Here is a 25,310-nt window from a genome sequence, read left to right as displayed (position 1 = left end):
TGGAAAGTCGGCTCACAGCTGTTGTTGCATTTTCCACTTTCAGGCGTGGTTTGTCATGTGGGCAGGGTGTGTGGAAATAACACTTGTACCAGAGACATTTATATGGTACAAAATTTGCGATCAGAATAAAGTTGTCTTGACGAATATGTAGTGTAGGCATAATAACAGGGTATTTAAGATGACACAGACCACACAAAAGGAGGACAACGTGGGTGCTTACTACTACAACTGTTTATTCGGGGGAAAGCACTCTCTCGCGCTGTTTTCCTCTTGCATGTATGTGTGCTCGTCGGCCGAGAAGGCTGTAAATGTCGGCTGCTTTCCTCTAAACAAACAGTTTTAGTAAGTGCCCGGGGCGTTCTCTTTCTTGAGTGTATCTGTGTGTGCTGTGCTAATACCCTGTTATTATATCCGCCAACTAGCTCAACAGTTAACTCTCTTAATGTAGTGTGGGGCTGTTGAGGAAGAAGCGCCTGTGGCACAATGCCAATATCACTTCATATTCTCGAGACTGCATATCCTCTTGAGTGTGCATCGTATGGATCTACTGGAAAGAGACTTATCTTCCCACGTGCAGAACCAGGACACTGGGTTGAGTGCAGCGTGCTTGCTGCCACCAGACGAGGTCGCCAAACTGGCAATGCGCTGCTCTCGATCTTGCAAGATATCCTGGCTGATGGGCCAGGAGGGCCCGGCAACAAGCCTCAGGAGCTGTGCATGGAGGGTAAGGCCTGCACACTCTTCTTGTGCAACATACATCGTGCAGCTGATGTTCTCGGAATGGTGGTCAAGTCTGTGGAGAGGCTAAAGGCGAGTGGAACACTTTGGGAAGCTTGCACTAATTATCACTGAATTACTGCCATGTCTGCCAACCCTCCCGATTTGCCCTTCTCACGTCTGTCGCAGTATGTCATTTAATGAATGATTAAGACAATCACTCGCAGACCAAATGAAGCAGGAGACGTCTTTCTGCGAGTGGCAGTTTAGTTGGGAAGAAAAGGTCTACTTTTGCAATTTAACCTCATGCAAGGCAGGCAGGATATACAGTAGAATCTCGGTGATACGAACTCGGCTGATACGAAATTCGGTGTGATACGAATTCATAAAATTCCCCGGCCGAATTGCATTGCGTTCAGTGGGCAAAAAATCGGATGTTCCGAACACTTTTTCTTTTCCCTACGGGTGATACGAACTTCGGTATCATGACCGGTCGAGGCCCACGCACACAGGCACAGCGAGAAAAGAGTGCGCAGCACTGATAGCACGGATCACGCACACGCGCGCGAAAGAAGAAAAAAAAAACAATACAGCGGGAAAAAACCGGCTTGGCAACCCGCGGCAGCAGCGAAGTTGGCGAAGGAAGGCGGCGATATCTTGCCCCCCCCCGCTCTCTTTCTTTCTCTCCCCTCCCCCCGGAATTTGTTTTTTTGTTTTTATCTCGTTGTTGCTTTCTGCTATTGGTGTTGTGCGCACGGCCTAGCGGCCCTCTCCACATTTCTCCGCCGCCCCGCAGGCCACGCTCTTCTGCTTTCCGGAGTCTCCGCTGAAAATATGTTGCTTCGTTTTCTTGTTTGTTGAGGCTGACAACGCGTCGATAGCGTGTCGTTTGTGATCATCTCGGCAACGCGAAAAGATACATCATACTGCAATGTCACGGAAGAAAAAGGCGCTGACCTTTAAAGACAAATTGTAAATTTTAAATAAGGTGGACAAAGAGCCCAAGAAAAGGCGCACTGACATGGCCAAGGAGCTAGGCCTGCTGCTGTCAACGTTGTCAACGATCGTTGGTCAGCACGACCAAATTATGCAGAATGTGCAGCACTTCGCGATGAATTTTAAAGAAGCCAAAACTGCCCACCATGTGAAGTTGGAAGAGGTTCTTCTAACGTGGTTCAGAGAGGTCACGGTGGCCGGCGTCAACATCGACGGAAAAGTGCTTCGTGAGAAGGCAGCGGACATCGCACTCACACTTGGAATTGATGACTTTCAGGCCTCCGGTGGATGGGGATTCACCGGTTCAAGGTGCGTCATAATCTTTCCTACAAGACCGTTTGTGGCGAAGGAAAAAAAGTCTACGCCTCCGCCGTGGAAGACTGGATGACAACCACACTGCCGTCTTACATAGCGGGATATGAGGCACGTGATGTTTTTAATGTAGATGAAGCAGGGCTGTTTTACAATCTCCAGCCCGAAAAAAGTTTGCGCTTTAAAGGCGATGCCTGCCGGGGCGGACAAAAGAGCAAACAGCGGATCACAGTTTTGTTTTGTTGCAACGCCGACGGATCGGAAAAGATGCCACTGACAGTCATTGACAAATATCAAAAGCCCCGATGCTAGGCAGCCGGTCGATTGCCCTGCGTCTACAAGGCGAACAAAAAAGCATGGATGACGTCTTCCTTGTTTATGGAATTCGTCACGTACCTCGACCGCAAGATGTCTTGCCACAACAGAAAAATAGTTTTGCTGCTGGACCAGTGCACCGCCCATCCAAAACAAATGCACTACAGAGTGTTAAGGTGGTGTTTCTGCCCCCGAACGCAACAAGTCATTTGCAACCACTGGATGCTGGGATTATCAGGAATGTTAAGCACTATTTCAAAGCTTTGTTGGTGCGCCGCCTCCTCGCGAAGATTTAAAGGAAGGACGCGAATCTCCAGATCAATCTTCTGGACGCTGGGCATTTTCTTGCAATTGCCTGGGATCGCGTCGTTCCTACGACCACCGCCAATTGTTTCGCGAAGTGTGGGGTTTACAAATCCGCTGTGGCTACTGCCTCGCAAGTGCCAGACCCGATTCCCATCGATGTCTGGAATCAACTTGATGTCGACTGTTGCGTCGACGATTTCGTCACCGCGGACGACGACCTCGCCACCTGTGGTCTCCGCACGGTTGAAGATATTGCGGAGGAAGCGTCATCACAGCCTGGCATTCCATGCAGTGAAGAAGATGACGATGACCAAAGCGTTGATGACCCACCGCTGACGGCAGCAGAAACGATGCACGCCATCGATGTTCTGTGGCGCGCCGTGACCTCCGAGTCTGTGCAGGAGAAGACAACGGCCAAATTTTTCAGTTTTCAAAACTCTCTGTTATCAGATCTCGCGGAAAAGAAGGTGCAGAAGGATATACGCAATTTCTTTCAACGAAAATAAATATTTCGTACCTGTTGGAAGGCTTGAAAACGGATTTTTCTTGTTTTTGGTGATACGAAATTTCGGGTGATACGAAAATTTTCGTCTCCCTTTGAATTTCGTATCACCGAGATTCTACTGTATATGGCTGAGAATTAAGTGGAGACACTGGTTTAAAACAAAAGTTCTTGTAATAAAGGGACAGAACACTGACCAAAATATGTAACGAGATTTTGGTGGAATTGAAAAAAATCTTGCCTCGTATGCTATAGATCCAGTGCTGCAATATTCAAGAAAGAAACGTTTATAATTTTAACTTGGCACTGAAAGTCGCATTGAAACGACTGGTGTCACCTTTTACAGCGAAACTCTAATTTTTGCTGTAGTAACCCACGTGACCACATCTTAAGAAAATGTCACTGGTTTTCGTAAGTTCGCATTGTTCTGTAACTTTGAAGAGTGCTCGCATTGTTTTATTATAATCTGAACTCTCTCCACTGTTCCCATTGCGAAAAACAAGCCTCCTTTCGCATCATCTATGATATGCTTTTAGCGTTTGTCACTAGTAGGCGCCACAGTGTTATGAATATTTTGGATGAAGTGGTGACTATGGCTAACTAAAACTTCCGTCGATGATGCTTATGTTACTTTGCCGTAAAACCTTGGGTGTAGAAACTAAACTTTATGCTAATGTGCACTAAACAACTCGTCAGTTTTTGTTATGGGCTGTTTGCTTTAAACGATCCATCATGGTCCAAAACAGGGACTGTGGCCCAAAAAGCCCCAAAACGTCACAATAAATAATTATCAGGGCATTTATCAGGACCAGTTTTGGTTTCAAGCTCTCCGAGCATGGGGGGGGGGGGGGGGAGTTGGCGATGACGTCACAGATGCGAGCGCGTGCCACACGAGCGCCTCTTGCTGGCAAGACTGGTAACATGTACACGCTCAATCTAATGACGCATATGGGTAGCGTTTTTTTGCCTGCTTGCAACTGCACGTACAAGAAAATATTGTCGTCGAGCAGTGTTTCAGCGTAGCATAATTAGTTCTCCGACATTGTTTCGCCCGAAGGCGCGGATGTTATGGACTTTGCTGAGCACTTTCATTTTGACCCACCCACCAGCTACTGAAGTGAAAAAGCCGGAACCAACGGCAGCCACGAAAGCTTGGCGGTTGGCGTGCAGGAAATATCCGCTGGTTAGATATGTTGAACAAAGATACTGATTACTATGAAGATGCTGCTCTGTCAGCCCGGTTTGCCAGCGCTGTGAGCTCCAAGCTGGCATTCGAAAAAGAAAGTTTTATCAGTAAAAAAAAAAATGGCCCGATCAGACCACCTCAGCCACCGTTACTAGCGCAACTCCCATGCTACAGTTTTCTGTACATCAGTGTACTCCAGGTTTAAGTTGCAGGAGTGCAGCATCAATGAAACGAATAAATAAATTGTGCTTCCCCTTTCGGAGTCCAGTCTGTGTGTCTGTGCGCACACAATTCATTTGCGCTGGAAAAACACGCCAACCGCGAAATCTACGTACATGCAGCAATGAAGACAAGTGTGAATAGCTATCAAGTCAAGCGAGCAGAAGCAGAGAGCTTTGGAGAAGGGTCATGCATAAGTTATGCATTCGACAGCACACAACACGCTGCTACATGAGAATTGGATGCCTCAGCAACGGACAGGGGGCAGATGGAAATGGGTGGGAGAGTGGCTAGTGTGCGTGATCCCAACTATGGTTTTGCCTTTTTTGCATTTTCATTTTTGCTTTTATGATCTATATGTGTGTTAATAGATTTGTGGTATGCACTCAATGTTCACAAGTAAACAACGACGTGAGCACCTACCGTATTTACTCGCATATATGTCGACCACGAATATAGGTCGACCCCTATATACAAGGCTCGCCGAAGAATAAAAAAAAATTATTCGAATATAAGTCGACCCATATTTTTTGAAGAACCGAGACTCATGTACACGACAAACCTTTATTCATAACGAACTTTGGCCACTAGCTAGTCGCTGTCAGAAGAAGCCACATCATTGTCTGAACTGCTTTCCTCTTGGGATGCTTCACTGGCGACCTCGGCATCCCAAAGGACGTCGTCCTCGCTTCCGTCGAGTGCGTTCGAAATGCAGCATTTCTTGAATGCTGTCCTGATTATCTCCGCAGGAAGGTCTTCCCATGCATCTTTCACCCATATCGCCACTTCGCTGAGCGAGGCCTTCTTGCGACGTCCCGTTGGCGTCATGGCTGCACGGTCGTTTGCTAGCCACTCCTTGTAGCATTTCGAGGCGCGGTCCTTGAAAGGCTTCTTGATGGCGACATCCAGCGGCTGCAGTTGAGACGTCATACCACCAGGTATGACGACCAGGTCCGTGCCTGCCTTCTGTAGGGCTTCCTTGTCGCCCGGGCAAATGTGGCCTCTAAATGAGCCCAAGACCAGCATGTTCGGAAGGCCCAAGTTGGCGCCTGGTCGCTTCATCCAAACAGTCTTAAACCATTCTTTGACCATTTCTTCGTTCATAAACCCTTTATCATTTGCGCGGATGATCACTTTTTTCGGGAACGATTAATTTTTTGGAGGAGTCTTTCGGCGAAACACGATGTATGACGGCAACTTCCAGCCATCTGCAGTGCAGCACAGCATGACAGTAAAGCGTGTATGCTCGTGGCCAGTCGTCAACAAGCGCACGTCTTTTGCCCCCTTTGTTGCTATGGTGGTACGACTGTGCATGTCCAAAGTATACAGGCGTTTGGTCGGCGTTCCCTCTCTGGCCAAGACCACAGTCCTTTTCATGCCGGAGCTTCAGAACGTAGCGCTGAAATTCAATAAGCCGTTCCTCGTATTCTGCTGGCAAACGCTGGCAGATGGTTGTTCTACGACGAAGGGAGAGTCCGTTGCGCCGCATAAACTTCTGAACCCAACCCCGACTCGCTTTGAACGTCGACCGACCTATCCCCTCTCGCTGCGCCAATTGCCGAGCCTTCGTTTGTATGACCTCGCACGACACCTGAAGACCGCACGCTCCTCTTCCACATGAAGACTCAATTCCTTTTCGAGAGCATCGTACCTCCCGGTTGCTGGCCCGCGAAAAGCACGACGCCGCCCGTTGCACGCAAACAGTCGGTCGCGCTGTTTCCGCCAGCCCCTAATCAACTTTTCGTTAACATCGAACTCACGCTGAGCAGCACAGTTGTTCGAGTTCTCCGCAAAAAGAATCACTTCTCGCTTGAAGTCGGCGGTGAAGCTCTGTCGACGTGATATCGTCAATCAAGCAGCAAAAGCAAAACCAGCAAAACCACAGAGAAAGAGATTTGGCAAAACTGCGAATGCAATCACAGAATGGCGACGCAAAAAAAGACACAAAGACAACGCTTTCCGAATGCGAGCCAATGCGAGCCACGTACGAAGCCTGCAAAGTAGACAACCTGAAAGCGGACGTCAGCGCTACTGCGCTACCCTTATGAATTGGTTATACCAGTGATTCTATTAATCAGGAACTTTGTGGCGACTTATTAATTTCACTAGCACTCTTTTTGGATTTACGTACCTAATTGTCGCAAATTTTCCGTTTTTAATATTTGTATTATGCGCGACTGCGGCTGCGGCTTCGACATGCATGCCGGCGCGTTTGTTTTGGTCACAACCTCCTGGCTTGTCTAGCTTTGGTCACGAATATAGGTCGATAGCTAATTATGGATAACATTTCTGAAAAGAAAGGGTCAACCTATATGCGAATAAATACAGTACTTGTGATTGGCTTCTTCAGTTAGAGAATCTGGATCGGTGAGGAGATGGGGCATTTGGAGGGAACTCGGGCAGTAGTACAAGCCGTGCTGCTGCCCGGCTTGTACTCCCGCTTAGCGAGCGTCGTCAACCCAAAGTCGACTCTCAGTGGCTTTAGTATTTGCGGCGTATTTTTTAAGTGCGAAAGCCTTTTTAGGCTCATGCGCTGTAGAAATATCTGCAGGAAATGTTCGCACGGACTGACGGCTAAAAAAAAACCTGCCTCACAAGGAATCAAACCACTATCCCTCTTTTCCCCAGCTTAGCATGCAAACCATTATGCCACGGTGAACTTTTTTTTCAATGTGGTATTGATTACATTAAAACAATCTTCTATGTGTATGAAGTATGTACAGATTGTTATGAAAAACAGCCTCTGATCAACACAATGCAAAATAGGACGTACCTAGTTAAGAAACCTAAATAAGAGGCAATGCAGAGCACATCATTAAGAGTGAGTGCCACTCCGATTTGAACTCTGCTTGTGCCTACAATTCCCTTATATGAACAATCATCCTACAGAAATAAGTCCTTCTCAGAAACAACAGATTCACAATGTCGGTCCACCATGTGCGTTTTCTAGAGGCTATGTAATCCAAATAAGGAGAACATGTCCAAAGGCTCATCCACAGGTGCCCCGCCGGGGTGGAGCAGCGGTTACGGCGCTCGACTACTGTGCGCAAGAAAGTAGGATCGAATTCCGACCTCGGTGGCTGCGTTTCGATGGAGGCGAAACGAAGTGACGCTCATATGCTGTGCGATGTCAGTTGCATATTAAAGAACCCCAGGTGGTCAAAATTTCCCAGAGTCCTCCAATATGGCGTCTCTCATAGCCTGAGTCACTTTGGGACGTTAAACCCCACAAATCAAATCATCCACTGGTGGTAATGCAGTAAGATATCTCATAAGAAACCGATTGTAATTCTCGTGTCTAGCGTGAGGGTAATAGTAGCAGTGGCAATGACAATCTAGTCAATAATGATGATGATCTTAGCATTTAGTGTACAATGATGAGGCTGTTAGTGAAAACACTCACGTAAAGTGGCTCTCGCTATTTCCACTCTTAAGCAGACTTAAGCATAGTCCTGTACTTTTTTTTATGTCGAGTACAGTTGAATCCCGCGAAAATGAAATTCGCAGTGAGCAAAAACAATTTATCGCGGAACTGCGGTGTCGCGAAAATTTGATGTGAAACGCAAAAAGAATTGCTCAAGCAGCCCCAAATACTTTGTGGGCGATTCCTCTGCCCGAGGCATGCGCACGACAAAACACACAGTGGGCCGTGTAACAAACATTCTTTATCTCACGTTAAGCGCGGGCGTCGTCGAGGCCGTCCGGGGTCGTCGTCCGTGTGTCTGCGGGTCGTTCTCGTGGAGAGAGCCAGGGGAGAAGCAGGAGCGACGAGCCAGGAACCAAGAAGGGCCAGACGGCGGCACGAGCCTTCCTTTATAGACCCCTCGCGCGGGACCGGTTATCCCCGAACGAGCGGGGAGAGGGAAACCGGCAGCGCGCAAGGAGCCTTGGGAAGGTGGCGCGGCGCGCCACGGGCGCTAGAGATATGTGGCGTGGGCCCCCACATCTTCCCCCCCCTCAGCGTCCGACCCGGAGTCCGCCAGCAGGCGATCCAATTCGTCCGGGTCCGGGCTGACGTCCGTGGAGACCGAAGGGGGCGCTGGGGACCCTGCCCGCGCCTGGGCGATGATGGCCTCCGCCGCCGGAGACAGCAGCTCAGGCCGGCTCGATTGAAGGAGGCGTAAGGCTGCCTCCTCCGGGCTGCCCCTCTGGACGGGCCGTCCGGCTGCCAAAGCGGTCGCTGCGACCACTGCCCGGTGCAGCCGCTCCGCCGCCTCTGCACGGCTCCTATGCAGCGCCCCGGCCTCGTGGACGGCGCGGCACACAAGCAGGGTGCCGCAGAGACCGCACAGGCCTGCTCGCTCCTCTTCTGTATAGTGGGCCGGGGCCTCGTTGTCCCGGTCCTCTAAGGTAAGGCCCCGGAACGGCAGGGGCACCGACTGCGCGGCCTCTCCGCGGAGAGGCCGGGCCTGGTCTCGCCACCTGGACCCCGCGCAGTAGGAGACCGCCGCCCCGTCGGCGACCGTGGTCCAGGTGGCAGCGTGCCGCACAGTCCTGTGCCGCTTGGACTGCGGCTCCAGGCCTGGGGGTGGGTCCCCCGAACGCTTTCCGTGTCCCACATCACTGGGGGGGCTTCTCCAGTGCCTCTCCGGGCCGGTAGGCCGGTGGCGATGGGCACCGCGCCCACTCGTTCCAGGCCGCTGGCGCAGCCTCTGTTGCTTGTGCACCTGGTGGGTGCCCTCGATCCGGGCGCCGGGATACCGCCTGGGTGGCATGCTGTGAGGGGCAGAGAGGGGTTAGACGAGAAGCACGGGTTTTACCTGGTCCTCAGGTTGTAGCGTCGGTTGCAAACCGTGCCACTACGTGCTCGCCTTCCCGGGGGAGAGATCGCTGAATCGCCTTGAGCTTCCACCGTTTCGCAGTTATCGTCCTTGCGAAGGTGGTAAGCTTTCAAGTCTGCGACGTGCACCGGACCAGCGGTTTCACCGCTCGCCAACAACCGCAGCTGGTAGGTGAGTGGCGTAGTCCGTGCCGTAACTTCGAACGGTCCAACCCACTTGTGCACTAGCGACGCGGCGAAACCACGCGCTGCGTTACTAAGCGGGTGCGTTCTTTTCAGTACCAAGTCGCCCGTGTTGAAAACGACGTGATGACGACCTTTGTTGTACTGATCCGCTTGCTCCATGCGCGCGACATCGAGGTTTTCACGAGCCGCGCGCTGCGCTGCCTCAAGGCGCTCGCGGAGCTTTGCCGCGTACTGCGTACGCGGAGGGGGCGTGGGCCCCGCCACGTCAAGTAGGGCGTTCTCTAGCGGAAAAGCGATCTCTTTCCCAAAATTCAAGTAAGCAGGTGTCATACCCACCGACCTGTTCACGGTTGTTCTAGTGGCGAAAAGTTCGGACAGCCGTGCGTCCCAATCTCTGTGCTGCTCGGTCGTCGCGACCAGCATACTCTTAACATTCCGATTCACTCTCTCGGTTATGTTGCTCTGAGCGTGGTAGGGACTCGTTTTCCTGTGGCGGATTTGAAGCGCCCGACAGGAATCAACAAAGACTTTGCTTGTGAAATACGAAGCATTGTCTGTAATCAAGTCGGAAGGGAAACCGAAACGAGTGAATGTCTCCAACAGTTTCTCCCAAATCCGTTCTGACACCAGCTTCCTAAGGGGGAAAACCTCAACCCACTTGGAATAGTGGTCCGTTATTACCAGGATATATTGGTGTCTGCGCGCGGAGCGAGGGAGGGGTCCCATGATATCGCACGCGACCACTTGCCACGGATAGTTGCTAACTACCGGCTTCATCATGCCAGCGGGTTTCCCCGCCCGAGGCTTGGCTACCTGGCAAACAGGACATGTACGGGCGTAACCCAGCACATCCTTTCTCATACCTGGCCAGGTCGCGACACGGCATAACTTGTCATAAGTCTTACTGCCGCTGCCATGGCCTGCCAGCGCTGAGTCATGGAAGTACTGGAGGAATCGTTTCCGCAACTTCCTCGGGACCACGACTCGGAAGGGGGATGCAATCGCCTCTTCCTCGTCAAGTTGGGGGATGTAGCGGAGCAGTAAGCCATCATCGCCCAGCAGATACGCGTCGTACTTGCCCTCAGCGTTCCCGGTGCAAGCTGCACTACTCGCAAGCTCTGTCCGCACCCGCTGGCATAGACCGTCTGCTTTCTGGGCCTCAATTAGCTCTTCCCTACTGACCGCTACTCCCCATGACAGATTTCTCTCTGCCTCGCTTCTTGGCAGGCGAGTAGTCGCCGCCACCAGCTGCTGCGCCTTATCTCTCTCGCAGCACCGCGCAGCAACTCTGTCCGCCTCCTTTCTCTCTTTAACCACGCAGGGCGCGACACTCGCGTCCGCCCTCTCCTCCTCTCCACTAGCGGCGACGCCGCTTTCAGTAAAGCTGGTCTGTGCCTCTTCTGCGCTTCTGCCAGCCTTCAACGGTGCGCGCGATAACGCATCGGCCACCTTATTCATGCTGCCCCGGCGGTACTCAATGGCGTACGCGTAACGTTGCAACGTCAGCGCCCATCTCGCGAGTCTGCCTGCGGGGTTTTTCAGCCTCTTTAACCACGAAAGTGCCTGGTGATCTGTCTGCACGGTGAAAACCGCTCCGTCTAGGTACATGTCGAACTTTGACAATGCGAACATTATTGCCAGGCATTCCTTTTCGGTCACGGAGTAATTCCGCTCCGCCGATGTGAGCGTGCGGCTAGCGAACGCGACAGGGCGCAGCTTGCCCTCGTGTTCCTGCAACAAAACAGCTCCTACACCGGCATCACTAGCATCTGTCTGCAAGACAAACGGCTTGTTCAGGTCGGGTAGGCGCAAACTAGCGGTGTTCGCTATCGCGCGAGCCAAGGCAACAAAAGCGTCGTTCTGTTCCTTGCCCCAGACCCACTTCGAGCCTTTCCGCAACAGCTGGTTCAACGGCTTAGCGAGCTCTGAACAACTAGGGATGAATTGTCTGTAGAAGGCAACCATTCCCAAAAACCTCTGCAAGCTTTTCACGTCCGTCGGGCAGGGGTAGTTCAGAATTGCCTGCAGTTTGTCATCGTTCGGTCTCAAAGTGCCATCATCAACCACAAATCCCAAGAGGTTCACTCTCTTCGATGCCAACTGCACTTTATTTGGGTTGATCGTTATACCCGCACGTCTCATTCTTTCAAGAACGGAATTCAAGTGAATTCCGTTCACGAGATTCAGGAGATGACATCTCCTGTTGCCATTAAAATATCTCTCTCTCTCAAGTGAATGAGATGCTCTTCGAACGACTGTGAGAATATCACGACGTCGTCGAGGTACGCCATCGCGTAGTTGAACCTTGCATCGCCCAGCACGATGTCCATCAATCGCATGAACGTGCTCGGTGCATTAGACAAGCCAAACGGGAGTCGAGTAAATTCGAAGAGCCCGCGGTGACAGGTGAATGCGGTTTTCTGAATGTCACCTTCCGCCACCTCAATCTGCAGGTACCCTCTGCTTGCATCCAGGACTGTGAAGAACCTTGCGTTCCCTAACGCGTACATGACAGCCTCGATCGACTGGAAAGGGTACGCAACCGTAGGCGTCAGTGAGTTGAGCTTTCGATAATCAACACACAGCCTGACCGAACCATCTTTCTTTGGCGCTAGAACCACTGGGGACGCCCAGGGACTTTGTGAGGGTCTCACCGCGCCGGTATCTATCATCTCGTCAAGGGCGCTGTCGAGAAGCTGTCTCTTATGCGCGCTTAACGGCCGCGGGTTACATCTGAAAGGACGCGCATCACCCGTTTCGATCTCGTGCTGAAGCAAGTCGGTTCTGCCTGGTTTCTCTGTGAAGCAATCCGAAAACGGGAGTAAAGTTTCCACGAGCCTTCGGCGCTGACTACCGGTTCCTGAGAAGGACGCGATAATTGCTTCTAATGGGCTACCATTCAGTGTCGCGGGGGAGTCCTCTGCGACAAAAGCGTGAACGCTCGCTCGCTCAGCGACGCATTCCTGTTTGGGTGCGCTAACAAAGGGAATGAGGGGGGTGAAGGGGCTGTAGCGATAGCCGTTCTCCCCCATGTCAAGCACAATGCCTTCGCTCGAAAGAAAATCTCTTCCCAGAATAACTGGTATGGCTAAGCCGGGCAGATAGACGAAGCGATGCCTCCGCTTCCTGCCGTCAAAACGCAGGACCAGACGCACCGCTCCTTCTGCTTTTGTTGTCCCTGCTGCTAAGCTCAAAGGGGTTTCTGCTGGCCTTACACGGATGTTACATCTACGGCAGGCCTCGAAAACATCATCACCGACCAATGACAGAGTTGAGCCCGTGTCAACGAGTGCCGAGTAGCTTTGACCAACTAACCGCACTAGCATAAAAGGGCTCGAGCGCGACAACATTCCTTGCGCTCTACAGGCGAGGGGGACAAAAGCCTCTGCGCCCCCGGGGCGGTCGCTCGGTGACGCGGCGTGGGAGTACATTTCCCATTTTCCGCCGTGGCTACCACGAAATTCTCCCGCCGACGGCGACAGGCTGGTGTTACCAATTATGGCCGCCGGCGGTCCGCGTTTCCCTGCATACGCCTTGCTTGACACTCTCGTGCCACGTGGCCCGGCTGGTTGCAATTCCAGCAAAGCCGATCGTTCACCTGCCGCGCGGTCGGGGGATGCCGCGTTCCACAAAGCGGCTGGGGACGTCTTTCCCCTCTCTCCGCGCCTGTGCGGACGTCGCTGGCGAGCCCAGCACGACGCCGCTGCTCGAACGCGTACGGGTCAAGAGCGCGAGGAATCGCGAAGCCTTCTGCTGGCCTTTCCTGCCCTACCGTCATTACGTCTGCGCCTCTGGCGCGCGGCACGGAGTCTTGGCCTCCGGCCCAGGCGCATCGCGGCTCTAGCGATTCGGCTGGCCTGGGGGGTGGCTGGTAGCGCAATTCAGCGAGTAAATCCGCCTGTACTACCTTCGCTTCCTGTGCTAGGGCCTCGAGGTTTGCAAAACCACGTCCCCGCAAATACGGCTTGAAGCGCGGATGGCATTGCCTCATCACGCGCGTGACCTGTTCTAGATCGGTTGCCGTGGGATCTGCCCTCTTGTAGAGCTCCTGCATTGCGCGTACATACTCGAGGAGGCTCTCCTCTGGGTGCTGTGTGCGCAACGCTAGCTCCTCAAGCATCCGGCGTTCGTAATCGGGCGGCAAGAACTCGGCGCGGAAGCGATCTGTGAAGTCTGCCATCGACTGGAAGGCCGGCTGGCAGCGTCTCCACCGCGCCGCGCTCTCAACAAGTGCCACGGGGATTACCTGCGCTAGCACCACGTCGTCTGGGGAACCCAGTGCCGTCTGATAATCCTCGAGTTCTTGCAGGAACTCGTGGACTGACTTTACGTCCGTGTAACCGGAAAAGGAGGGAACCTCTACATTTATCCGCGGACGCGGGACTGCCGCCGCAGCTGTGGCTTGGTTGGCGCTAGCCACCGAACCGAGCTGAAGGGCGAACACAGACAACACCTCGTTCATCTGCCTCATCAAGGCGGCCGCATCGGTAACCTGCACAGACTCTACCGCGTCCTTTACCTCACTTTCGAACGCACTGGCGTCCGAAGCGGCGGCCCTATCTGGCACGTCTTTTCTCGGAGGCATTTCACTCAATAACTAAGGCCGGTCGGGAGCCTAAACGCGCACGACTACCACCTAGCCCGCATCAAGAGGCTAGTCACAAAGGCTAAACACTTCATAAAACTAACATATGCACAAAAAAAAATTAAAACACAAACCGCCCGACACTAACAAACACGCACATAACCCAAAACAAAATAAAACACTGTACAAACACTACTATACTACACTCCGTGTCATCTGTACACACGATAGCCTTAAACTCAAAATGGCGTCGCGCCTAACATACAAAGGACCGGCCCGTCGTGTTGCCGTGCGCTGCCACGTTGGCAGAAAAATCGTCCACATGGGTGCTAATTCAGCCCGTTGGGTGCCAGTCGTGCGCATGCCTCGGGCAGAGGAATCGCCCACAACTTTTAATGCCAAAAATAGGTAATGTTGGCTTGCTTGCGCTTCATGGCGAGCAAGGCCCTCACGCGATTGTTCAGATTCAGTCAGCAAACCCATTGCAACATCGTCATCGCGGGTAGCAACAAAACTCCCGATGACATCGAAAACATCCATCACCTGTGAGGCGGTTACAGCAGTGGGCGCATCCTGCAGGTCATCTTTGTCATCGGAAGAGCCCTTCTTGTTCCGGGTGGCTTTGATGATCTGCTGATCACTAAGATCTTCGTGAACTTGCGCACAAGCATCAGCGCCAATGTACTCGTCGAGCTCGAAGTTAGGCAGCACGTTTCCCATTTTTCCTGCGTTGTCCATGCGGCCATGATGACCGGAGCTGGTGATGCCCCTTCATCATTGTCATCGTCTGAAACGTCCGGTGCTTCCCCAGCAAAGTTTACTGGTTCAGCTTCGGCAAATCTAGCGTACCTGAAGCTGTTCTTTGTTATTGAACGCGCCAGTGTGCTCCAGGCAGCAGACATTGCAGCGCCATGTACATATCTACCTTCATTTCTCATCCGGTTTCACAGTTGAAGAGCAGCTTCTCAATTAACCTCGTGCGGTAAGCACGCTTCAGGCTAAGAAATCACAATGGTCGAGTGGTTGTAGAACAGACGTGCAATTCAGAGCGAATAACCTGAGCTCCATGTTAGTAAACTTGACTTCGTTGGAGTGATGCGCTGAACAGTTGTCCAGAAGCAAACAAACTTTCCTGCCCTGCTGCTTCATGTCACGGTCGAATGCCACTACCCATTCGATGAAAATAGCACGGGTCATCCATGACTTTTTGTTCGCGACGCACTGCACAGGTAGGCTATGGCTTCCCTTGAAACAGTGCGGCTTGGCACTTTTTCCGATAACTACTAACGGATGCCTATCCAAGCCATCCATGGTCGTGCAAAGAAGCACTGTGACACTCTTTTTACGGTGTTTGCCGCCGTGACAGCACTGTCCCTTGAAGTTGAGTGCCCTGGCTAGCAACATAGAGCAGCCCGGTCTCATCGGTGTTGTAGACGTCTGCCAGTGCGTAGTAGCTTAAAATGCCGGTACATTGCTCGCCTTCCAAGCATTTGTTTCGTCAACGTCAGCTGACATAGATTTGCCGTACAGCACATTTCCGACGATGTTATGGTGCGCCTTGAAACAATTAATCCAGCCAATGCTGAGTAGGCATGCATAGTTCACGGCTTTCTGCTGGACGATGCTTCCACTTAAAGGGAAGCTCCTGGCTCGTGCTTCAACGAACCATGCATACATTCTTTTGTCCAGCTCTTCATAGAGTGGCTGCATAACCTTTTTGTGCTTCGAGGACAAGCCTGAAGCAAGTGCCTTCTTTATCTTTCCTTTGTTTCCAAGTATTGTGGATAGTGAACTTGCAGCAGTTCCAGTCTTCAGCGATGGCCGCTTTCTTCCTTCCACTTTCTGCTTGGGCGATGATTTGCATTTTCTGCTTGAGTGAAAGGATTTTGCGCTTTTTCGCTTGCGTTGACATCGTGTCCCACAAATGTAAGCTGGTTGTCATCGTAAACACAGGTAGTGAGTGATGCGATCATGAAACAAGGCCAAAATGGCAGAACTGGGCGAAATACCATCATGTGATTACAAGCTGACTGTGGCTTTGGATTTGACTTGGACTTCTGTCTAGCCAGTAAAAGTTGCTTTGGTTTCTATTTTGCTCGCGAAAATTTCGTTAAAGCGGAAATGCGCCGCAAAAATGGTTCGTTGTTCAGAAAATTTAGAGAATTAATTCCTATGGGATACTGACTGGGAATAAAAAATTCTTCATTGTCGCGGTATTCTTTGTGGCAGGACTCAGCTGTATCGTTAAAATACACGGTACAGTAAAAATGGGTTGTCAGAGCGGATACTCCGATACTTTCATTTTTAGCACGCGATACCTAATAGTACCGATACACAAAAATTGTGCCGAACATACATGTGTCTTCGATACTGCCCATGACTGCTCGAGCTGTATCAGAACGGCCTCTGCTACCTGGCTTGGCTCTGCATACTACCCAGGATCTCTCAGTGGGTAGTTTGCTTGCTAGTCACTTTCTGTGTGGACTTCCACGAACCTCGCAGCACTGCGTCTGTGGTAGGATATCGTGTTATTCTTCATGAGCTAGCCTTTTCAAGTAGACTTCCAGAAGAGCCCCACAATAGGTTTCGTTTTGTGGGGGTTCGTTATAGTTGGGGCCAAAAGCAGCGCCATTGTAGTCTCGAGAGAAAGAAGTGGCAGATGTTCCTCAAAGATGGAAAGGAGGGTTGCTCTTGTGGTGTCGTAGATGGCAGCCGCTTCTCTGCCACTGCTTTGAGGTTGGCCAGGAGAGCGAGGGCAGCGAGGTCTGCTTCTTCCAGGGGGCACAGGGTGGGGCATTTCCCACAACGCTCAATCAGTGCAGCGCTGAAAGTTGTCCATGCGTATGCGTAGTCTTGTCAATACATTCTCAGCTTGTGTGTTCAAGATTGAGAAAATAGAAAGTTTTGTTCGTGCAGTTGCCGGCCAGTTTTTCAGACTTGGATGGTATTTCAGACTTTAAGGAACCGTCGTGCACCTCGTAGAGATGTGGCCATATTAATGACCTGTATTTGGAACTCTGCCTAGGATGAGAATTTTATTCTTCTGCATTACTTGCAAATGAGTGTTGCCATTCTTTGCCATCATAGAAGGGGTCCCACCTGGGATTCCAAGCATTCAAGGTACAGCTTTGCTTGGGTGTGGCAGTTTTTGTGCCTCATTGTTTCCACTTGACAAAAAGGCACGCCCTGCCTTTTGTTCCTGGGTCTTATGCTCGGTGACCTTGTATAGTGGCATGGTAGCCTCACTGAATGTGGCTTACAAAGAGAATGCATTGATAATGTTTATTGCAGGCAAAGCTCTACGACTATTACCCAGGGTGTTGTCTAATTTCACTTGATCTCACACGTTTCTTTCTCACTGGCTGTAGTTACTGTGTTTACTCGCGTAACGAACCTGCTTTCTTTAAGAAGAGCTGACATCACTTTGGAGGAGGGCTCATAATGTGAAAAAAAGTATCATGATGTTTTTTGCAAGAGTAGAAACTTCATATCATCCATCCATTAACAAAACCATGTGGTCAGCCAAGATTAGGTTAGCGGGTTATAGCAATATTTGCTCCAAAGGTGTTTGTTATCATGGTGTCATTAGATTTTTTTGTGTTGGCGGATGGCGCCGGCCTGTTTCAGATAAAGCAAACTTGTTGAACACCAGGTCACACCAGAGATAGCAAGTGCTTTGATGAAAGTGGAGGGCGCTGGCAGCGGAGACTCTGGCCTGCTACTGGTAAAGGGAAGAGTTGGTTGGGGTGATTGGAGGGTGATGACGCCATAGTACAGTGAAATTTGTGCTGGTCCAGGTTTTATTGAGCAGACATCACACTCACTTGGTGACCCTCATTTCTCAAAGCATGCTGCTATGCACATCAGTGGTCACTATGTGCTCTTAGTGGGTGAGGGCCTCTGGATAGTGAGTGCAGCAATTCACAGGCTTAATGTCAGCTTAATTCTTACCACGCCTGTTCAAATCGTTGCATTTGAATGATGGCACGGAATGCCTGCAGCGTTCTGTACAAGGGATGCCATCAAGTGTGCTGCAAAAGAGTTGTATGTCAGTTTAAGAATTGATTCTTTTTTTGTCACCCACATAGAACGTCCTTTGACTTTGCACGAACCCTTTCTACACAGAGCAATTGCAAAAAGCGAGCTATGCCCAAGGTAGTGTCCTCGTCTTGCTGTGACCTTGCTCAGCAACAGTAGTGTTCCTGATATTTCGCAGTTTAAACACTGGACCCTGTGGGCGTGTGTGATGCTTTGTGATAAAAGGCATCCAGTCATCTTATTTTACTTCTGACAGAGATGATTGCTGCGCTCAGCCTGAACTGTTGACAGGCTGTAGATTTGGTAGCTTTGGTTTCTGCTATTCCAAGCCACTTTGAAAGTACTACAGAGTGTTTTGTGAACAATTCCGTGCCACTTGCAGTGTAGAGGGCAGTTTTCTGCATGATGGTATACCGTGGCACTGCACTATGGAGTAAACCAAAGCTGTACACGCGAGAAACTGATATTATTTTATTTGCTCAACAAAAGGTTCAGATGGAAGGGTTCTGCAACTTTGTGTGCTAGTGTGTGGTATGAGAACTCATAAAACTTATAAATTTAAAGTTTTCTTATTCTAGTTTTTGACTATTGTGTCTAATATTTTTATCAGTTTTTATGTGAGGTTCGCAGGGTTTGCGAATATAGGATTTCTTTCCTTTCTTGAGGAATTTATTGCTGTTTTTTTTTGGTCGGTACAAATAGGATTGGCTACTTTATGGTGGGCTGTGATAAAAAAAAAAAATTTATGCACAGCACCCTGAAGTGGCCTGTTTTTCCTGCGGTAAGGAAAGAGTTGACGCACCACTTGCTCATGTGTGCGTGTGGGTTGTGCCACTCTGCAGAGGACACAGACTCCAGTCAAGGACCGGCAGGTGCGCTTCTGTATTCATCCAAACACCTGCAATACAGAGCTGGCGCTGAAGGTTCTGCGGTACCTGCTCGAGTCTCCACAGCTGCAGATGACAGTGCTCAACGGTCACCTGGTTCTCCTTTTTAACACATGGAGGGCACTCCTGTCTATTGTGGCAAGTGGTCTACTCTCTCTCTCCACCTCTTGTTCGCTCCTCAGTTTCACTGCATTTTCCAGACTGAGTGGGGCTACCTCTGTGATGTGCACCCTGTATTTATCTGTGCCATTCTGCGGATGTTCTTCCATGCATTGGCATGCATAATTTGCTCGGCTGACCTGACATGTGCTCATAGCAGAGTTAAAACTTTGTATTCATTCAGTAGTGCACGACAAGTTTCACAATTTGAAGTGCTCAGAAATAGTTTAGACTTGACAGCATACATGTTACAGTTCTCCAAGCTTGTAACCTTCGACTTGGGGATGCCTAAAGACGGGAGTTAATTCATACATCATTCTTAAATAGGGCAGGAATGCAAAAAGTGTTTGTGGAAGGCTCTGGATAATTTTGACCAACTGCAGTTCTTTATTGTGCACTGACATAGCGTAGTACACAGGTCCTTGATGGCTGGGATTGAACCAGAGTCCCCCAGCTCAGTGGTTGAGTGCCCTAACCACAAACTCTCAATGGCAGGGTGTGAATATTGTTATTGCATAGTACAGTTACTAGTGCTTGATGCTCTACTTTTTGGGAGGCATAAAATTCATGCTTTTCATGCACAATTTGAGTGTGTACCTAGACAGGGTATGAGGCATAGAAGAGCAATTGCTGACTAGTGTATTGCTGGGAAGCTTGCCAAGTGTGGAATTGAGCCAAGATGGAAGTGGCAGAAGCGGCTGCTGGCTAGCGCTTGTGAAACTTGGTTCAAGGATAGTTGAACCTCTAAAATTTTTATTTTGATGGGCATTTGCAGTTAGATATTAGAGGACATGCAGTAGAAGCAGTATGAAAGGGAACCTGTAAATCCCATGGGAGAACCCCAGGTGATGGAAATCTCTGGGGCCCTCCACTACGACATCTCATAGCCTGAGTCGCTTTGGGACGTTAAACCCCATAAACCAAACCAAGCCGTGGCAGTGGTGGCAGATTGGGTGCATGTGATGCTTAATAAACGACGCAAGCGCTGTCACAAGCATGGTAATGCATGCGTGCACTTTTTAGAGCGGTAAGAATATTAAGAGCAGAGGCTTTGATTTCAGAAGCGGAATATGCACACAATGAGCAATTTGTCATGCATAGCTGTCGCACCAGGTTCAAAAGCATATGGTGCGAAAGCGATACAGGGTGTGCCTCCAGTGTTTAGAACACCCACTAGAACATGATCAGCTCACATCGGCATGGGCTCATATCTGTTTGTTTTCATATTGCTTCTACCTGTACATATATAGGGTCGACGTATAGGAGCAAGTGGGATCATGTGAAGTTTTGCGTGTTAGCAGGTGCAAGTGTTGCACATTTTGATAGTGTGTCGTCGCTGGGGTTACTGCAGTTTATTTAAGCTGTTGTCATGGTCCATTACTATTCTGTACATCAACGCCAGACGTGTGTGACAGAACATGATGTAAATTCCCTTGTAAAAAAATAAGCTCAGGAAAGCTTGGTTAATTAAGGGGGGACACGGGTCTTTCGGACCAAAAAATCACGAAAAAATCACTTTTTAGAAAATCTGATTTGCGAAATCAGTAGCTCTTTATCTACCTATCTGCTAAGTTTTTTATCTCTAGGGTCGGTATTTTAGTCATAATGCCAATTTATGTAATCGATGTCACCCAAATTTGGGCCGAAAACGACCCCCGAAACAACCATTTTCTGCGAGGCGTTCTTCCCATTTTGTGCGTGGCACCGTAGCCATCTTGGTCTCATTCGAAAGAGCCGCCTTTCGTCTTCAAATTGCCGCCTCTGCTGTTTACATTCGCCCATTGGTCGCATAAAAAATAGCAAAAAAGAAAACGTGGCATTTGCAATCCCACTGGCTTTCGGGGTGCATGTGTTGATAAGGTGTCACTGCATTGGTGGAGCTGGCTGATGACGTCTGCTCGGCGCGCCCGAGCCGCGGGGAGATGGCGGAGACGTGACGCCGGCCGCGCTTGGTTCCGAACCGTGAGGTGCGTTCACGGCAAGAATTCGTGAAAAAAGTGAAAAAAATAGTTGATTAATCATCTCAAGTGATGCCCTGCCCCAGCTGTGCACGCTCAGGCCGACGAAAGTCGTGCGTCAAACGATTGTGTGTACGAGCCTGAAGTAGGCCTAGTGCGTTCCCCAGCACGGGAAACTGCTACTGCCAGTGGTCGCACCCGCCGCGACGATGATATAGCAGGCCGCAGATGAGCAGAAAGATAAGCTCAAAACAGAAAAAGCTTGAACTCGTGCCAACTCCAGCAACGAAGCGGTAGACGGATTGTTTTCGTGACGATGACGGCAGCGCGGCGGACAGTCCGCTTGACGAGGCGGAGTTCACGATTGTCAGATAACAGTTCGCCGAGATTGGCGGAGCGTAAAACATACGGCGGCGATATTGGCATTTAAAAAAGTGGACGGGGATGAGAAATCGCCGTCAAACTTATTCTCCAATGCGTAAACTGCGGGACACGTCGTCTTCGTAGAGCTTGCCACGCGTTTGCGCCGATTGGACCTCGTTCATAGTCCTTAGTGAATGCATTTGCTTCCAGTGCAATGCAGAGCACAGGAAAGCAGCGAACAGCTCCAAATTACATTTCTTTTCCGCAATAAACATTCCTCACCGTGGTCTTGATGCGAAGACGTAGCGAAACGACGTACGTAAAAAAAAAAAAAAAGTCGCTGCCTGCATGTGACTCGCGCAGTTGAAAAAGTGACAACTGAATGTGCTGCAACTGCAAATTAAAATGAAAGAGGCGACATTTGGACGTTGGAAAGCAAAGAGACTACATTCCTGGAGGTTTATAGGCATTTTAAACTGTAAATGTGTGCATTGCACCAGTGAATGTCTGTTAAATAATCCCCTGCTTCCTTTTGCTCTTTTCTCAAAACATGCATTGTCGACCACTTGCAGTTTTGTGGCCTTAATATCTGGACACCTATTGCAGATAGAGTAATGATTTCTTTTTCAGCATGAAGCCAAATATGTGGAGCACACAATGTTGCAAGCAGATTTTTTAATTTCTTGTTCAAAATTTTTAAAATGGCTTTTGTGTGTGACCATTATATGCTATATTTTGAACTTTGAACTTTGTTATGCAATAAAACAAAAAATAATTGCTCAATCAAAAAACTGCTTGCAACATTGTGTTCCTCATTCTTTCTAGTGTCCAGCAATGTGTTCATCTGAAGTTTTTCTTCAGTGGTCATTTTGTAATTGTTCTTGTAAGGATTAGACTAATTGGTGTAATTATCTCATAAAATAATTGGATCACAAAAGAAATAATTGCAGTTTTGGAATCTGCACAAAAAAACTACACAAACCCACTCAAGTTGCATCAATTTTGATTGGTAAATAAGGAATATAGGTTTAAGACCAGTGTCCCCCCTTAAGACGCAAATAGTCAGATGCCTGCGGTTCTTCTCATGTGTGTTGCGAGCATTTTAGCAAGCGAGATTTCGTTTATGGAGCTGGTGCTAAACAGTTCGGCGAATAGCGTCCGAAGGTCTGGTGCGTGCCTTTATGTTCTTGCACTTACTGTTTGTAAAGCTAACAGACACTGATTGCTGGTTGGATGAAAAATGTGCTGGATTCTGCATGGAGGAGTACCTTCTGACAGCAAGGAAAGCTCATCCGAAAGCCGGGAGGTCTCAGATTTCTTCTCAATCTAGGCACTTATGCCCGAAAAGGAAACTTTCACAGAAAGTAACTAAAAGATTCTTCTGCCATGCACTGCAGTATGTGTGAGCTGTCTTAGCTTCAGCAATACTCTAGTAATTTCCAATAACCAAAAAAGAAAAACATGCACAGACATATTGCAGTCTGTGACCTTCCAAGGTTAAAGTCAACAGAACTACCCTGCTCGGGGAAAGCAAACATCTGCCCGAATCTCAAATGAGAGTGATCGCAGTCAGTGCGCAGGAATTCGCAGTGTAGAACAAATTTCCGCACAATTGCATTAAATGATTTCTCCGCCTCGTCCTCACTGTCCAGCTTGTGTATACATGTACATTCAAGGGAGCTGTTGAATGGCGCCGCCTCCACTAGCACTGCTCGAAGGCACTACGCACCTGCTCTATGTACCACTCCTCACGCATAGAAATCTTGTGTTGTCGAGATTCAATAACTGCTTATTTCTGACCACCTGTGTAGCAAGCTCAGTTCTTGCCACAATAGCAACTAGGCTGGCCGGTGCATGTCGTTGCAGTAAAAACTTGCCGGGCTGCGCTTTCGCAGCTCAGTGAATGTCTTTGTTATTGCAAAAGCAATACTGCTCGCAGTTTGAGCAGTCAGCGTGGCCCAGTGGTGACCACCAAGCTGGCAGGAGCTGCCAACGTGAGTCTCGTTTCACGTGGGACAGTTATGTCAGAATCAGCCTGCCAGGACCCTGGCATTCACGTTACTCCTAGAGCCCAATAAGGCACGTTCATACGGCTTGGTTTAAAGCGGGGCTTTATATGTGGGCCGGCAGGAGCTGTCAACTTGGGTCTCTCGTTTCACATGGGACAGTTATGTCAGAATCAGCCTGCCAGGACCCTGGCATTCACGTTACTCCTAGAGCCCAATAAGGCACGTTCATACGGCTTGGTTTAAAGAGGGGCTTTATATGTGGGCCGGCAGGAGCTGTCAACTTGGGTCTCTTGCTTCACATGGGACACTTATGTTAGAATCAGCCTGCCAGGACCTTGGCATTTCGTTACTCCTCTAGGCCACTAAGGCACATTCATACGGCTTGGTTAAAGCGGGGCTTTATGTGTGGGCTGGGGAAGAAGAAGAAGAAGAATTAGAAGAATTAGAAGAATGCTCAGTCACCCGCAGCTATTGCTTTCGCTCAATATTCGGTTCAGCAGCGTTGAACTCTTCTAATTTTTTTAAGGCGAAAGCCTTTAAGCTCATACTCGTTGTGAACATCCATCCATTACATCCAAAGGCTGGAACAGTGCCAGCTGTGACCCTCCGTCGCATCAGTGCACACCCTTCTTGCTCCTCAGCGACAGGTGGTGGTGCTAAAGTGCATGTGCAGCTGCGCATAGCAACAGTGGCGTCACCGGCAGGCAGAGCGAGTACGCACTGCGCGCCAGACGTGTCGTTGCTATCGAGTGAATGAGTCAGATGGCTCCCAAGCGGCTCAATGATTCCACACCAAGCGGTTTGGATAAGCGCAGGAAGACAGGAAGACAAATTCCCCAAACGGCAGCTCCAGGCTTCTCTTGGGACAAAGGCGAGAGATGCGGAACGAAGGCGTTTGGGACAGTGCAATGCTTTCTCCTGGGACAAAAGCAAGGGAGGCAGGAAGTGCCAACAGCGACTAATATGCAGTTACTGGCAGTCGAAGTGACACGGCAAAGGCTTTTCGCCTAGTGCACTTTAGGCTGCAGAAGTGTCCCCATAGTTTTTTTTTTTTGTTTTTCTGCTGAATGAGGGGTTTTAAACTCTGCAAGCACGGGTTTTGCCAAGAGGTGGTGCCGTGGCATGTCCTCGTGCCCAGTACTATGTTCTGTGGCAGTGTGTGGAGGTTTATGCCTTTGTGTGACCTTGCTGATTGTGTTGTTTCTGTGAAATAGCATTGTATATCCTCCACATTATTGCACTGCATGGCCCCTTGCAGCACTGTGTAATACCAAATTTTATCCTGTACTCCATTACTCCATTTTGAGGTAACATGCTTGCTCAGATACTCTTTCCTGTTGAAAACAAAACACAGGCTAGAAACATGGCAGCTGTGCTTCATTATGGGCTATTGTCAGTTCGGTTACACTGCTTGTTATGAGGAATAATTGGCAAACAAATAAAGAAAAAGTGGGGGACTCATTACGAAGCGCTTGTGAAGGGAGCTAACAACCACTGACACTGAGAGAAGCAGAGGTTTTTTTTTTTTTGTTGTGGATCAATGTTAAATAATGTTGTAATCATGGAGGTAATTGATTAGAAAGTAAAAAAACAAAAACAAAACTACCGCATGCTGCCAGTGGGATCCTTACTATCTATCTCCGAATTTCGCGTCCAGTTTTGTACCCATTGAGCTACGGGGACAACTGTTGAGTCTTTTACTGTCTTAAGTGTTTTCCTTACGGGAAAACTATCCTTGACTGTATTCACCAGTGCCTTTTGATGGGTAGAAGCCTCAAGTCTGCATGTTAGG

The 25,310-nt window shown here is 49.6% G+C and overlaps 1 protein-coding gene across 2 annotated transcripts in view; it reads left to right on the top strand.

Annotated features, from left to right (window-relative positions):
* LOC146182947 (uncharacterized) overlaps window positions 1-19,633 on the top strand; it is a 43,055-nt gene extending 23,422 nt beyond the window's left edge. For both annotated transcript variants that reach the window (XM_084608671.1, XM_084608670.1), the window contains 2 exons: window positions 578-724; window positions 18,985-19,633. In XM_084608671.1, the coding sequence (XP_084464797.1) occupies window positions 578-724; window positions 18,985-19,314 (477 nt within the window). In that variant the 3' untranslated portion in view covers window positions 19,315-19,633. The remainder of the gene's footprint in view (window positions 1-577; window positions 725-18,984) is intronic.
* Window positions 19,634-25,310: the final 5,677 nt, after the last annotated feature.

Source organism: Amblyomma maculatum, chromosome 7 (genome assembly GCF_055883805.1).
Source record: "Amblyomma maculatum isolate TAMU_Amacu chromosome 7, ASM5588380v1, whole genome shotgun sequence".
In the NCBI taxonomy this organism is placed as follows: Eukaryota; Metazoa; Arthropoda; class Arachnida; order Ixodida; family Ixodidae; genus Amblyomma; species Amblyomma maculatum.
The sequence above is the reverse complement of the archived record's forward strand: the minus strand, read 5'-3'. Positions and strand labels throughout refer to the sequence as shown.